This window comes from Pipistrellus kuhlii, unplaced genomic scaffold, assembly GCF_014108245.1.
Source record: "Pipistrellus kuhlii isolate mPipKuh1 unplaced genomic scaffold, mPipKuh1.p scaffold_m20_p_11, whole genome shotgun sequence".
NCBI classification, from domain to species: Eukaryota; Metazoa; Chordata; class Mammalia; order Chiroptera; family Vespertilionidae; genus Pipistrellus; species Pipistrellus kuhlii.
Genome location: NW_023425416.1, coordinates 30,394,397 through 30,408,565, shown reverse-complemented (window position 1 = coordinate 30,408,565; position 14,169 = coordinate 30,394,397). Strand labels below are relative to the sequence as shown.

Genomic DNA, 14,169 nt, shown 5'->3' with positions numbered 1-14,169 from the left:
TCTATTATGTTTTTATGCCATACTTTTTTTTATTACTATACCTTGTAGTATATTATAGTTTGAAGTCAGGGGGCATATTTCCAACATCCTTTCTTTTTCTGTGTCAATTCAGGGTTTTTCGTAGTTTCATATACATTTTAGGATTATTTGTTATTCTTCTGTGAAAAATGTCATTGGTATTTTGAATGGGATCATACTGAATCAGTAGATTGCTCTGGGGAGTATGGACATTTTCACATTAATCCTTCCAATCCACGAGCATGGTACGTCTTTCCATTAATTTGCATTTTCTACAGTTTCTTTCATCAATGTTTTTCAGAGTACCGTCTTTTAGCTCCTTGGTTAAATGTATTCCTAGGCATTTCATTCTTTTTGATACAATTGTAAATGGGATTGTTTTCTTAATCTCTTTCTGATAGCTACACACACACACAACAGATTTCTGAATATTAATTTTGTATCTTGCAACTTTATGTACAGGTATATTCCCTCTATAGCCACTTTAAGAATTGTTATTATAAGTGAATGTTGAATTTTGTCAAATGCTCTTTATCTATTGAGGTGATCATATGACTTTAACCCTTCATTTTTATTCTTGGTTTTGTTAATGTTGTATATTATGTTTACTGATTTAGAATACAGAACCATCCTTGTAGCCCTGGAGTAAGATGCATTTGATCATGGTCTATGATCCTTTTAATGTATTAATTCAGTTTGCTAATGTTTTATTGAAAATTTTTGTATCTATGTCCATCAGGGATACTGATCTATAACTTTCTTTTTATTTTTTGTAGTATCTTTGTCATAAAAAGAATTTGGAAGTATTCCTTCCTCTTGAGTTTTTTGGAATAGTTTAAAAAGTATAGGTATTTTTTCTTTAAATGTTTGGTATAATTTACCTGTGAAACTATCTGGTCCCGAACCTTTTGTTTGTTGGAGTGTTTTTTTAATTACTGATTCACTTTTGTTACGTCTGTTCAGACTATTAAGATTTTCTATTTTTTCTCTTGTTCAGGTTCAGATGGTTGTATTTTTCCAGCAATTTATCCATTTCTTCTAGGTGTTGAATTTGTTAGCATGGTATTTTTTTGATTCTTTGTATTTCTCTGGGGTCAATTGTAACTTCCTTTATTTCTAATTTTATTTGTGCCCTCTCTGATTTTTTTCTTAGTAAGTCTGTCTATACAGGTTTATTTTATCTTTTCAAAGAACTAGCTCTTAGTTTCATTAATCTTGTTTTTTATTATATTTCAACTCTAATTTTTATAATCTTTCTTCTGCTCACTTTGGGCTTTGTTCTTTTTCTAGTTCCTTTAGGTGTAAAGTTAAATTGTTTGAGATTTTCCTTGTTTTTTAAGGTAAGCCTGTATTACTAAAAATTTCATTCTTAAAACTGCTTTTGCTGCAAAAGGGATTTTAGAAATTTTCATTTCCATTTTAATTTATCTTAAGGTATATATTTTAACCCTTTGCACTCTGTTGTCCCCCCTCAGGGGACATCGGAATTCTAGCATTATCACTCGGATGTCCCCTCTCAGGGGACATTGCAGTTTATTAGTGATTACGGGGAATTGAGTTAATTCAACGCACGTTTCCGCCGTTAGCGTTGAGTAGCTGGTAGCCAATGTCCAGAATGGTTCGGAGTACAAAGGGTTAAATTTCTTCTTTGATCTTCTTGTTTAAATAGCATTTTTTATAATCTTCACGTTTGTGTTTTTTTCCAGACTTCTTATAATTCTAGGTTCAATACATTTTGGTTATAAAATATATAGTTAATATGATTTATCTTCATGAGTTTATTAAGACTTATTTTATGGCCTAGCATGATCTATCATAGAAAATGTTCCATTTCCACTTGAAAAGAACATGTATTCTGCAGGTTAGGGGTAAAATGTTCTATAAATACCTATTAAGCCCATCGTTTCTAATATGCGTCATTTAAGGTTTTCTTGTTGATTTTCTGTCTGGATGATCTATCCATTGATGTAAGTGGGGTATTAAAGTCCTCTACTATTATTGTATTACTATCAATTTAATTGAATCGATGTCCTTTATAGCTGTTAATATTATATTTATCTAAATATTGTTGAATGTGTAAATATTTACAAATGATACATTTCCAAGATTGACCATTTTATCATTATGTAATGCCCTTCTTGATCTGTTTTTACAGTGTTTTAAAATCTATTTTGTCTGATATGAGTATTGCTAACCTAGTTTTCTTTTCATTTCTATTTGCATGGAATATATTTTTGCCATCCCTTCACTTTCAGGCTGTGTCTTTCGAACTATAGTTAGTCTCTTGTAGGCACAATATAAATAAGTCTTATTATGCATTTGGCCACTCTATATCTTTGGATTGGAACAATTAGACCATTTACACTTAAATTATTAAGTATTTACTTATTGCCATTTTTTAGTTCCTTTCTATTCCTTTCTTCTTTTACCTTCTTCCCTTGTGGTTTGCTGGTTTTATTTAGTGTTATGTTTGAGTTCCTTTCTCTTTGTTTTCTGTGTACTTTTGTAGGTTTTTGGTTTGTCATTACCATTAAGCTCATATAGTTTATTTTAAGTTGATAAGATGTTAAAGTTTGAATGCGTTCTAAAAATGCCCTCCAGTTTTTGCTGTCATAGTTTATATTTTTTTGTGTCCCCTAACTACACATTATAGTTGATTTTCTTTTGTCTTTTAACCTTAAGTAATTTATTGCCTTTACTGAATATTTGCTTTCCTTGTACAATTTCTCATTCATATATACGTTTTTATTTCTGGTTATGGACTTTTTCTACTTAAAAAGGACCCTTTAATATTTCTTATAAAGCGAGTGAGGAACTTCTTTAGTTTTTACTTATCTGGGAAACTTTCTCTCTCTTTCATTTCTGAATAACAACCCTTTCAGGTAGAGCATTCCAGGTTGTAGATTCCTTCCTTTTAGCATTTTAAATATTTGTATATACTGCCACTCTCTTCTGCTAAAAAATCAGCTAATAAATAGCCTTATGGGATTTCCTTTGTATGTGACAGTATGTTTTGGTGTGGTTCTCTTTGGGTTCATTTTGTTTGTAACTCTGTGCTTACTGGACCTGGAAATCTATTTTCTTCCCCAAGGTTAGGAAAGTTTTCGCCCCTCTCGTCTTCTGGGATACCCTACAATACAAATGTGAGTACGTTTGATATAATCTGAGATGTCCCTTAAGCTATCCTCATTTTCTAAATTTATTTTTTCTTTTTGCTCTTGTGATTTGATGATTTCCACTACTGTGTCCTTTAGGTCACTAATCTGTCTTTAATATTATTTAATCTGCCTTTGATTTTCTCTAGTGTATTTTTCGACTATTATAGTCTTCAGGTATAATTGGCTCTTTTTCCCCCCACTTCCCACAAGATCTGATATTTTTAGCTCTTTGTTGAAGTTCCTTCTAAGTTTGATGAGCATCCTTACGATTGTTACTTTAAATTCTTTATTAGGAAAATTACTTACCTCTGTTGCATGTAGGATCTTTATCTGGGTTGGTTTTTTTTTTTTGTTCCTTCATTTGAAATATATTCTTCCGTCTTTTCATTTTGTTTGATTTTGTTTGTTATTATGAATTAGACAAAACAGTTCTCTTCACCTGATCTTGAAGGAGTGGCCTTGGGTAGGAACAACCTGTCTAGAATACGTGTGCTGAGTGATTTTGACAGGCTGGCTGGGGCTGTATGGACATGTGGTTCCCTGGGTGTTAAGGAGGTCCAGGGTGTGGGGCTCCAAGGTCTGGCTGAGCAAGGATATAGCAGATATTTGCATAGGCGGTCTGGGTGCAAGGCTCCTGGGCAGCCACTGGCCAGAGCTGCAGCAGGTGCTGGCCGAGTGGACTAGGGTAGCTGTGGAGTCATTACAAGTCAGCTAGAGTGCTTGGACATAGCTCCCTCCCATGGTACTAGGTACAGGGGGAATGTGAACAAAGGCATTCACCAGTACCTCTGATTCCAGAGTTCCCCATCTGTTCAGCAAGCACCTTCGGGTAAGCAAATGGATTTTTTCATATTATAGTCCTGGTTCTCTCTCTCTCCCTCCCTCCCCCTCCCCCCCCCCCCTCTCTCTCTCTACTTAGAGAGATACTATCATTGCTCATGTGGACTCCTTAGTATTAACCCTCCCTGAAAGTCACCCTGTTGGGGTAGGGTTTCCGTATCTCTGTCTTTCCTACCTTCTCTATGTGGTCTCTTTCACTTGTTGTGGAGAAGCTGTTCAATTGGCCCTCAGATGTACTTCAGGAGGATCTGCTCTATATACAGGTGAGTTTGGGGTATTTCTAGTCCACCATCTTGTACCTCTCTTCATTCCTGACCTTCTGAATGGCAGGATTTTCCAATCATTTTGTTGTTTACACCTGTCTGAACACTAAGTGTATTGAATCATGAACCCAGATATATTCATTGAAAACTGTCATTTATCATAACTATATTACATAATTATAGCAATTTAAATTTTTGGAACATTTCTTAAGTAGTATTTTCCCCAGACTCAGATTATTTATTCAACTTTTCAGATTGAGAGACTCATGTGATTAATTCAAAACTTAAATATTTTGAACACTATACACCCTTCTACAAGTAGATAATAATTAAATGTGGAGAGAGTATCAGGTATGTGTAGCAACAATAATTAACAACCTTGAAGAGTATATTTTAGAGGGAAAGGCCAAGTTCGGCCTTTTAAAAATAAATTTATAGTAGAGTTTATAAAAATAAAAAAAAACAGTAATGATGGCTAAGAGACATTTTTCAAGAGTTGATAGAAGATCAATTCTACAGTATTAAATAATGAATACAGTAGACTACAAAACACACAGGGAAAGATTAGAGCAAAAGTCCAAAAATTTGAGTGGAAGGCCTAGGTCTGCCCCTGATTCTTGTGACACCGAGTCCATTTCTTTAGAACAAATGTTGCTGGAGAGTGTATTCTTCGGGTAGGGTTTACCATTAAAAGCACAAATGAAAACCCTTAAGATGCTTGAATACAATTTATTGGCTGCTTTTAATAGCATTTTTAATAGCAAAAATGTGTTTACAATAGCTTATAACCATCTTTTTCAATACTTTTTCAATACAAATTACACTGAGGTTGTATAAGTCTTAACATTTTAGATCTCTCACCTCTGTGACATACAATAAAACATCCCAGATACTATCTGGCTGATTCTCACAGAGGTATGCACAAATGTACTAGTCAAGTACAACTTCTTTAACCACCTTGGGTGGGAATTATTTTTTCATGAAACATTAATATAGACATGATTTTGAGAATTAAGCAAAGGAATCAATTCTCACTTTACACCTTTTCTCTTAAGCTACAGTATATTTATACAAATTATACAAAATACTAAGTTTTCATTTCCATACCTTAACAATCCCATCCCTAGAAGCAGTTACAATGAAGCCCTGTGTTGTCTGGAACGTGGCAACATCTGTGATGATATCGTGATGTCCCACAGGCAGAGACTCTGGGCCCCTCCGAGGGGTGTCATCACTAGGTCCTACCTTCTGCTTATTCTGAATTTCCTGTTTCATAATTAAAAGTCAAGGAGAAAGCCAGAAGTTAAAAGCCTATACCACATTCTACCTTCTGTAAGTGTTCTTGCTTTTGGGCTATGTGTTGAAGCTCATGTCTTTTGTGAAGTAGACATGCTTTCACAAATACACAAAGGGAAAGGAGTAAAAAGAGTCCAACATGACATTCTAGGTTTCCAATTAGACTTCTCCCACTTGCAAATACGGAAAAATTATAAAAAAGCTAGTCTGTGCTTATTATCTTTTCTCAAAAATCAAAAGGAAAAGCATATAAAAGTAAAAACACATCAGATGTTCTGCATTTCTAAAGCTCAAATTCACAAAGGAAGCACACTTTCATTTATTGGGCACTTACTCGGGCCCTTTCAGGTATTTATCTCATCTGAAGTTTTTGTCTAACTCTAGGACATAAGCTTTCGAGTTCCAACATTTAGATTTGAATCTCACCTTTGCTGCTTGCTTACTAGCTGGATGATCTTAAGACAACTTGATAAGGACTGAGCAGGTTATCAAGTGCTTACTTTAAGTTGTATACTTACATGCGCACTTTTGAAATGTTTCTCTATTTTTAAAATTAACATTTCTTATACTTGGGAGAAATACTGTCATACTCTACCAAAGCCATTTAATCAACGCAATGTTTATGAAAGGCATTTTTATACCCACAAAAGTTGGAAAAAAGACTGCTTTTACCTGGACGACTTCAGTGCCTTCAATTATTTTCCTGTAGTAGGACACTGATGGAGAACTAGTACTTCCTGCAACAACATAGGACCTCTCTGGGTAAGCCAAGTCCCAAAACCTAGGGAAGAGGAAACAAATGGTGATAATCTTTGAAGGAGAAGGGGAGGAATTAATATTTGCTTACATTTGTCAATGCATAACTTATTTTCTTTTGCATTAGGAAAAGATATTTTTCTAGAACTGTATAAAATTAGTTACAAATGAAGTATTAATAGCTATCCTTGCAAGATGTGGATGACTTTAATACTGTAGTGCTAAAATCCTATATAATAAAAGATTAATATGCAAGACCAAACGGAACAACCAGTCACTATGACATGTGCGTGCCATGGTGGGCATTGGCAGGATGCTGGTCGCTGGCATCAGAGCGAGCCTCTGGTGGTTACAGAAAATTCTCTGCTCCAGTGCACTGCAGTCCCACTGGCGCTTGCAACCATTGCTGGCATGGGCCACATCAGTTGGTGCGAGCATCTGCTGCTGACCCTGACAGTCCCTGAGGGCTTCACCACCTCCCCATGCTCCTGAGAGGCAATCACTCCGCACCACCAGTGGGTACAAGCCGGGCCGGCAGGAGTGGGCTGCCAGCAGCAGGGGGACATGACAGGAGGATGGGCCAAGACCCGCTCCTGGGCCTACCGCAGCCTCACGGCCCACAGTTCCCTTCAAAGTGCACAAATTTGTGCACTGGGCCCCTAGTATATAATAAACCCCACCCCAGTGTTAACTGTAGTATCGATCTATATTTTATTAACCTTCCCCTTTTAACTGTTGCATAAAATGTTCTTTATCAGACACTATACCTTATTTTCATGTCTGAGCCAGCTGTCAGCAGGATAGGATTTCCATCTGCAGGACTACAGTAGATACCATGAACACTGTGAGGAGAAGGCTTAAAAGAAAGAAATACGAGTCAAATAAAAGGTAACCGTGTATTCCACAAATGGTGCCATTTCTAGAGATAAGTCAATTGTCATGCTTTAAGAGACTGATTATGTATGTTTTATATATGTCTTCCTTTGAAACTTTAAAATGCCTCTTTATTTAGGATACAAAACCAATGCAATGACTGTCCAGCTTCTTAAAATTTTCTATTTTGGATCAGCAGGAGAAAAAAAATCTTTCCTACCTTTCTTGGCAACATAATTAAAAACAAGTGTATAAAAGAGTCATGTTCCATGTTCCATTTTTTTAAATGATCTAAACATCAATCTGGGTTTTTCCTATTTAACCCAGATTTGTACTGGGGTTCTAAAGAGATTATCACAAACTTATAAACTTTATGGAGCTAGTAACCAAAACGCCCAAGAAAATGAAAAGCACCCACACAGCAATGGCCACCTAATACTTAAACATAACCCAAAAGCCCAACAGATCATGTTTGATAAAATGTCTGCGATTGTATTAGCAAAAACTGGAGTCAAACCTGTAACTCAGAAAGCGGAGGTGCACTACTGGCCCAGAGAGTGAATCTTCTGTCTCCCGTCTCCATGTCCCACATCGACACTTCATTGTTTCCCTGAACAGCTAAGGGAAACAAAGGCCACACCATTACTCAGGTAAGATCTCTACACTCACATCTAGGTAGATAATCCAAGTCAGCCTGGACCCATTTCCATTTTTTCCCATCCTGCAAGAAATACTCATTAGCACTTTTAAATAACCATTGTGACCCTGTCACACTAGAGTGCAAAGAGATGTTAATAGCTTACCAGTAAATATGTACTGAAGTCCAACAAAGTGGGGTGGAAAGTCAAATCATAAAGATTTGTCAGTCTAGAAGTAGAAAAAATACAAAGAACTATAAAGTTCCACCTGAACTCAAGAAAGGAAAAGAGCATATCCAGGGATTAAGAATCTAGGTTGCCTCATGTAGGTGTCTACACCAGGACTGAAAGGACAAGTAAGTCACTGCAGGCAGAAAAAAATGGAATGAGCAAAAAACACAAAAACAAATCGCTGTGTTTTGGGGGAGCATGAGTAGTTGGTCTGAGTGAAGCTCATTTGTAGAAAGAGGAAAAGGTAAAGAAATATTACAACAAAAGGAAATTGCAGGCCTGACATTATCCTTACGGGTTTTGAGCAGTGGGAATAATAATACACAGCTGTCATTCATACTGACTGAACCAATATTTACTATGAGCTAGTCATTGTCCTAGGCACTGATGAAAAGGCAATTTCAAATCATTCCCTGCTTCACAGCATTTACATGCCAATGGTGACAACAAACCACAAATATGCAAAGGCCCTGAGCAGGAATGTGCTTTTAATTCAAGGAAAGAACCAGGAAGCCAGTGTAGCTGGAGCAGACTGAGTATCTTATGTTGACCCACACAACCACTAACAGGATCCTATGACTGCTGGCTTCTACAATAGATGGTTTGGGCCTGTGGCACCTCAAAAATAATCAGGCCCTAGTCCCAAGCCTATGGATGTTACTTTATATGGAAAAGGGACTCTACCAATGTGATTAAGGATCTTGAGACAGGGATGAGTGGTTATCCTGAATTGTCCAGGTGAGCCCTAAATGCAAACACAAGTGTCCTTATAAGAGGGAGGCAGGTGGCACTAGCTTTGAGGATGGAAGGAGGAGTCACAAGCCAAGGCATACAGTTTTAAAAGCAAAAAAAGGAAATGGATCCTTCCCTAGACACTCCACAGGGAATGTGGCCCTACTACCACTTTGATTTTGGCTCAGCAAAACTCATTTCATAGGACACTAATGCACACCTACACAGCCCCAGTAAGAGATAAAGGGATGGATGAAAAGTTAGTCACTTCAGACTGGTTGTATCCCTCACCTCAAATCACTACTCCTCTCAAAGGGGTCTTTCCTATTCAACTTCCTTCCAAATTCCAGTAACCATCCTCTTCCACCTTCCTCTGCTAATCTGCTGGCATGATTGCATGTCCTTTTATACTGCCTCTACTCCCACACCTTTATAAACAAATAAATCCTCCTACTTTGGGTATGCCATCTGTTTCCTGTGAGAACTCTGACTGATAAAGGTCAGAGAGGCAGTAGGGGCAGATCTCATAAAATCTTTGAGCTACAGGGGAGGAGTTCGGGTGCTACTTAGGATGAGAAGCCACTGGAAGGTACGGAACAGAAAAAAGGACAGTCTTAAGAGGTAAGGCTAAAAGCAGGGAGTTACAAGGATATTGATGCATAGAGACGAGAGATTATGGTGGTTTGGACTAGGGAGAGTGATGGAGACAGTAAAAAGGGGTCAGATTCTGAATATCTCTTAAGATAGAACATATATGATTGGCTGATGGACTGACGGGGTTTAAAGGAAGAAGAATCAAGCACAACACAAGGCTTCTTTCTGAGCAGTTAGCATAAACGAGCTGCCATTTATTGAGGGAACACTGCAGGATGGGCAGATTTGTCTGAGTTGGAGGAAGTGGTGAAGAAGCTGGTAGAGAGGAAACAAGTATTCAAGTTTAAGATGGCTATTCAACCTCTTAGGGGAGATTTTAGATAGACAAATATAAAAATTTGAATAGGTTTGGTATTTAAATATGGCATAAGATCACAGAAGGAAACCAGTGTAGAAAGAGACAGATGGAGGCCAAGACTGAGCCCTGCAGCAGGCCACAATTTAAAAGTCAGACAATGAGGAGGAACCAGCAAATCAACGAATAGGCGAACCCAGAGAGAGAGGTCCTTGGAATCAGGTGGGTGAGTATTTTAGAGAAAACAATCCACTGACCAAACGTAAGTCCAATAAGAGGCGGGAGGAGTGATGACCACTGAATTTGTCAGCATGGTGACTGACAGCAGCAGCGTATGAGAAGGGACCAGAAAAAGCCTAGATTCAAGAGGACCAATGAGGAAACATTAGAATAGCAAGTCCTATATTTATCAAGCACTATTTCTGTCCCAGGCTATGTGCTTTATATGTGTCATCTCAAACTCTTACAATTCTGCTAGGTCGGTGGTTGGCAAACTCATTAGTCAACGATTGAAATTTCTTTTGAGAGCCAAATTTTTTAACTTAAAATTCTTCTAAAACCACTTCTTCAAAATAGACTTGCCCAGGCTGTGGTACTTTGTAGAAGAGCCACACACAAGAGGCCAGAGAGCCGCATGTGGCTCTCAAGCCGCAGTTTGCAGACCATGGTGCTAGGTAAATGTTTTAAACCATATTTTACAGATGAGGAAAGTGAGTCTCAGAGACCTGCCCAAGTATTCATACAAGAAAACGTGAATGCTCAATGATGGGAGGGAAGAAAAGGAAGCCTGTAAGAAGCACAGTAGAAACAGATCACTAACAAATGATAACAAGGATGAGTCAAGATTTCTAGGAAGATGGTGGCAGCTTTAAAAAAATGAGATATGAGAGAAAGAAAACGAAGGGGAAACGGCGACAGCAATGGAAGATGATGTGGCAACTGATGAGATTATTTTAAAATAAGTATGAGTGGTAGTGAGGTATCAGTGGTGGGAACTTCAAAACAGAACAAAATCAAGTATTCTGTTGATATGTAAAATAAAAACTCAAGAACAGGAGTCTTGGCAGCACTAAGAAAACCCTCCAATGTACCTGCTATCACCCAGGACTGATGACGGGGATGCATTGAGAGGCGTCTGATCCGAGCCCTGGAAGGATGGCAGTGACTGGAAATTGGTAACTGGAACCTCATGTCCCAACAAGCCATGGTACCACTGCTTGTACCTTAAAGAGAAAAAAACAAATGCCCAAAAGATTACCGTTAATGATTAAAGCATATCAGGCTACATTTATACAAATGGTAAACAGCATTAACTTTGTATGAATATATTTTAAAGCTGACTTAGTCACTGAGAAAAAATCTTTGTTGTCATGAAACTGTCTCTCAGTTTCAAACCACCTTTAGTTATTAAAGAACAGAGATAAAAGTGCTTATCACAATACTACTACAGAAGTGTCTAACAAATGTAAATTGAAATGAGTAATTCATTAATTACTGGCACTGTCATTAATTGCCAAAGGCACACAAAAAACACCCAGAAAACTAGAGGATACAAATTGAATTTGATACTCAAAATGTCCAGAAGCCTTAAATAACCAGAGATGTTTTACTGGCATTCAATGAACATTTTACCAATCCCACAATGGCGAGCAGCTTTGTAGCTATCCCAGATTTCAATAATTTCCATGCGCCCTTTTCCACAAAACAGATATGGGTGTCAAGTTATAGCAGAAACTGGCAATTGTTCCTGCACATCTGCCCACAGCAACTCAAATCCCACAGACAATGCCGCCCATCCCAAAAGACTGTCCTTAGCAGTTGACTGTGACAGAGGCACCGAACATATTCTTGGATAGATCTCCAATGACACAGGAGAGACTAGGGGGTGGGAAAAGAAAAGAACAGCGGGGTCCTTCTGTTTGTCACCCTGGCCTATACCAGGACAATGGCCCAAATGACTACAGCAGTAATGGCTGCCCCCTCAAAGCTGGCCTGGGTGCCTGAGAGAGAGCCACTGCCATTTGCTAATACACTAAGTGTTGAATATCTACTCTTCTAGGCCTGGCATTTCATCTTCCTGTACCTGTACAGTTTATTCACACAAAAGGCAAAAAATAATGCATTCCATATAAACTCTATAAAAAGTAATGAAAGGGTAGATGTTTCACAATCATAAATGCAAGTTAGGGAATCTAAAAACCAAAATTCAAACAGCAGATTACAATTCTTCTGAAAAAGTACCAAATTGGGGGGGGGGGGGGGGGGGGGGGGACGCGATCGATGTGCTACCTTCTTAAGGAGCATGTTCAAAGCTCTATGGAGGGAAAAAATGTGAAACTACAATATGTCAAAGAAGCAAGATCACATGGTACATCTCCAACCTTTGAGGAATAGGAGGCAGGAAGGAAGAATAAGACAAGAAATCATTCCGCACCAGGCACAGTAATAGTTACTTTCACCTCATTAAATAAATCCTTAAAGCAGCCCCTCAAAGGATACTGAGACTTAGAGGACTTAAGTAGTTTGCCTGAGGGTTATTGGAATTTAAGAGTCTGAAATGTTCTCATTCATACACCAAGCCTGCTGCTTCCCTGGCAGAATAAGAGAATGCCAGCCAATCTGATTGCTGTCATGATTATAAAGAGGCTCATTTAAGAACAAAGGGGCGGGGGGAAAGAAATCGTCTTATGCATTCAGATATATAATTTCACTCTTTCCAATCTGTTTTTTAATGAATAAAAATTAAATTGCAAGTGCTTATAACATAATGATTATGAAAAGATAAGATGGGAACAAAGTTACAAGGAGGCAATCCAGACATTATGGCATTCAAACCTCAGTCAAGGATCTGAGAGTGAGCTTACCAATGCAGAGCCAGCACTGGTGGATGTCCACAGCAAAGGAAGTTATGAGGCCTGACTTCAAATCGTGCTTTAATGTCCACGCGTTGCTTGAAGACCTGAGGTCCCAGCCAACCAGAGAGCCATTCACAGTGGCATAGGCCAGAACGGACTGCGCCCCGGAGTTGAAGTGATGCATATCCACAACACAGCCATCCTCCTTTGGGTCTAGAATCCTAAAGAAAATACACAAAACAAAAGGCCAAACCTTTTCCAGTCTGAAAACATAGTACCGGACTCCATTAAGATAAATGTACATTCTAATCATAGTTAAAACATAAAGATAGTGTGACTCGTTAGGACAATGATAGCTGAGGCATTTTTAAAAAATTATTTTAGACTTACAGAAGAGATGCAAAAACAGTACACAGAATTCCTGTATATCCTTTACCCAGCTTTCCCTATGTCAATACCTTACACAAAATCATAGAACTTTTATCAAAACTAAGAATTTAACATTGGTACAATATTAGTAAAGTGCCAACTATATTAGGTGTCATTGGTTTTTCTATTTGTGTCTTTCAACTGTTCCAGCAGCCAAACCAAAATACCACGTGGAATTTAATTGTCATGTCTTTGGTGACCTTTTAGAAGGCTACTAGTGGGTTAATTTATAGAAAATCCTTCAATTTGGGTTTGCCTCATGTGTTCTCACAAATAAAACTATGTTTATACCTTTATTGTGAAGGAGACCACAAAAGTGGCATGCCCTTCTCGGTGATATAAGGGAGTTCCTGCTACTAGTATGTTTTATTGGTGATGTTAACCTTGATCATTTAGCTAAGATGGTGTCTGCCAGGATTCTCTACTGTACCTTGCTATTTTTCCATTTATAACCAGTGTAATTCATGCACTGGTGGGGGTCCCTTGGCCTGGCAGACGATCAGAGCCAATGGTGGCTAGCCAGCAGGGATGAACCACAGGAGTGCTCCAGGGAGTGTCCAGCCCTCTCGCCCAGTCCAAGCTAACCTACCAGTCAGAGTGCCTGCCGCCTGGTGCTCAGTGCATGTCATAGCGACTGGTTGAGTGGTCGACCAAACAGTTGACCCATCAGTTGGACACTTAACATATTATGCTTTTATTATATAGGACTAGTCAATATTTAGGGGAAATGCCTGTGGTGTTCTAATAGTGACTTTCAATTTCCTTCATTCTTTCTGAATTTATAGATTAGAATTATTATATACGAAAGAGTTGTCACTTCTATATTAATTTATTTGTTCACTTACTTATATCAGTATGGACTCAAGATATTTGTATTATTGAGTTATTACCCAATACTATTGTGATTTTTTTAAAATTAAGATAAAGTTCACTGTCTGTGGTACACAGTTCTGTGTGTAGCCATCCTATGCAAATATATATGCAAAAAATTATTTTAAATAGTAAATGAATAGCCACTTATCTTCTACCACAGAACCATAGAGAATAATTTCATACCCCAAAAACTGTATTGTGCACCCTCTTTGTACTCAACCCATCTCTTTTCCTCCTTATAATTTTATGTTTCCCTGA

At 37.9% G+C, this 14,169-nt stretch overlaps 1 protein-coding gene across 7 annotated transcripts in view; it reads right to left on the bottom strand.

Moving 5' to 3' along the window:
* Nucleotides 1-1,894: 1,894 nt before the first annotated feature.
* The window catches only part of PIK3R4 (phosphoinositide-3-kinase regulatory subunit 4), a 67,782-nt gene continuing 55,507 nt past the window's right edge, over nucleotides 1,895-14,169 (bottom strand). For 6 of the 7 annotated variants that reach the window (XM_045579300.1, XM_036431506.2, XM_036431507.2 and 3 more), the window contains 6 exons: nucleotides 12,619-12,830; nucleotides 10,846-10,977; nucleotides 7,722-7,822; nucleotides 7,099-7,187; nucleotides 6,248-6,356; nucleotides 4,980-5,545 (listed from right to left, as the gene is read on the bottom strand). In XM_045579300.1, coding sequence (XP_045435256.1) covers nucleotides 5,375-5,545; nucleotides 6,248-6,356; nucleotides 7,099-7,187; nucleotides 7,722-7,822; nucleotides 10,846-10,977; nucleotides 12,619-12,830 — 814 coding nt within the window. In that variant the 3' untranslated portion in view covers nucleotides 4,980-5,374. Of the gene's footprint in view, nucleotides 1,907-4,979; nucleotides 5,546-6,247; nucleotides 6,357-7,098; nucleotides 7,188-7,721; nucleotides 7,823-10,845; nucleotides 10,978-12,618; nucleotides 12,831-14,169 lie in introns of those variants that run through there. The other variant, XR_004986859.2, reaches the window with a different exon arrangement.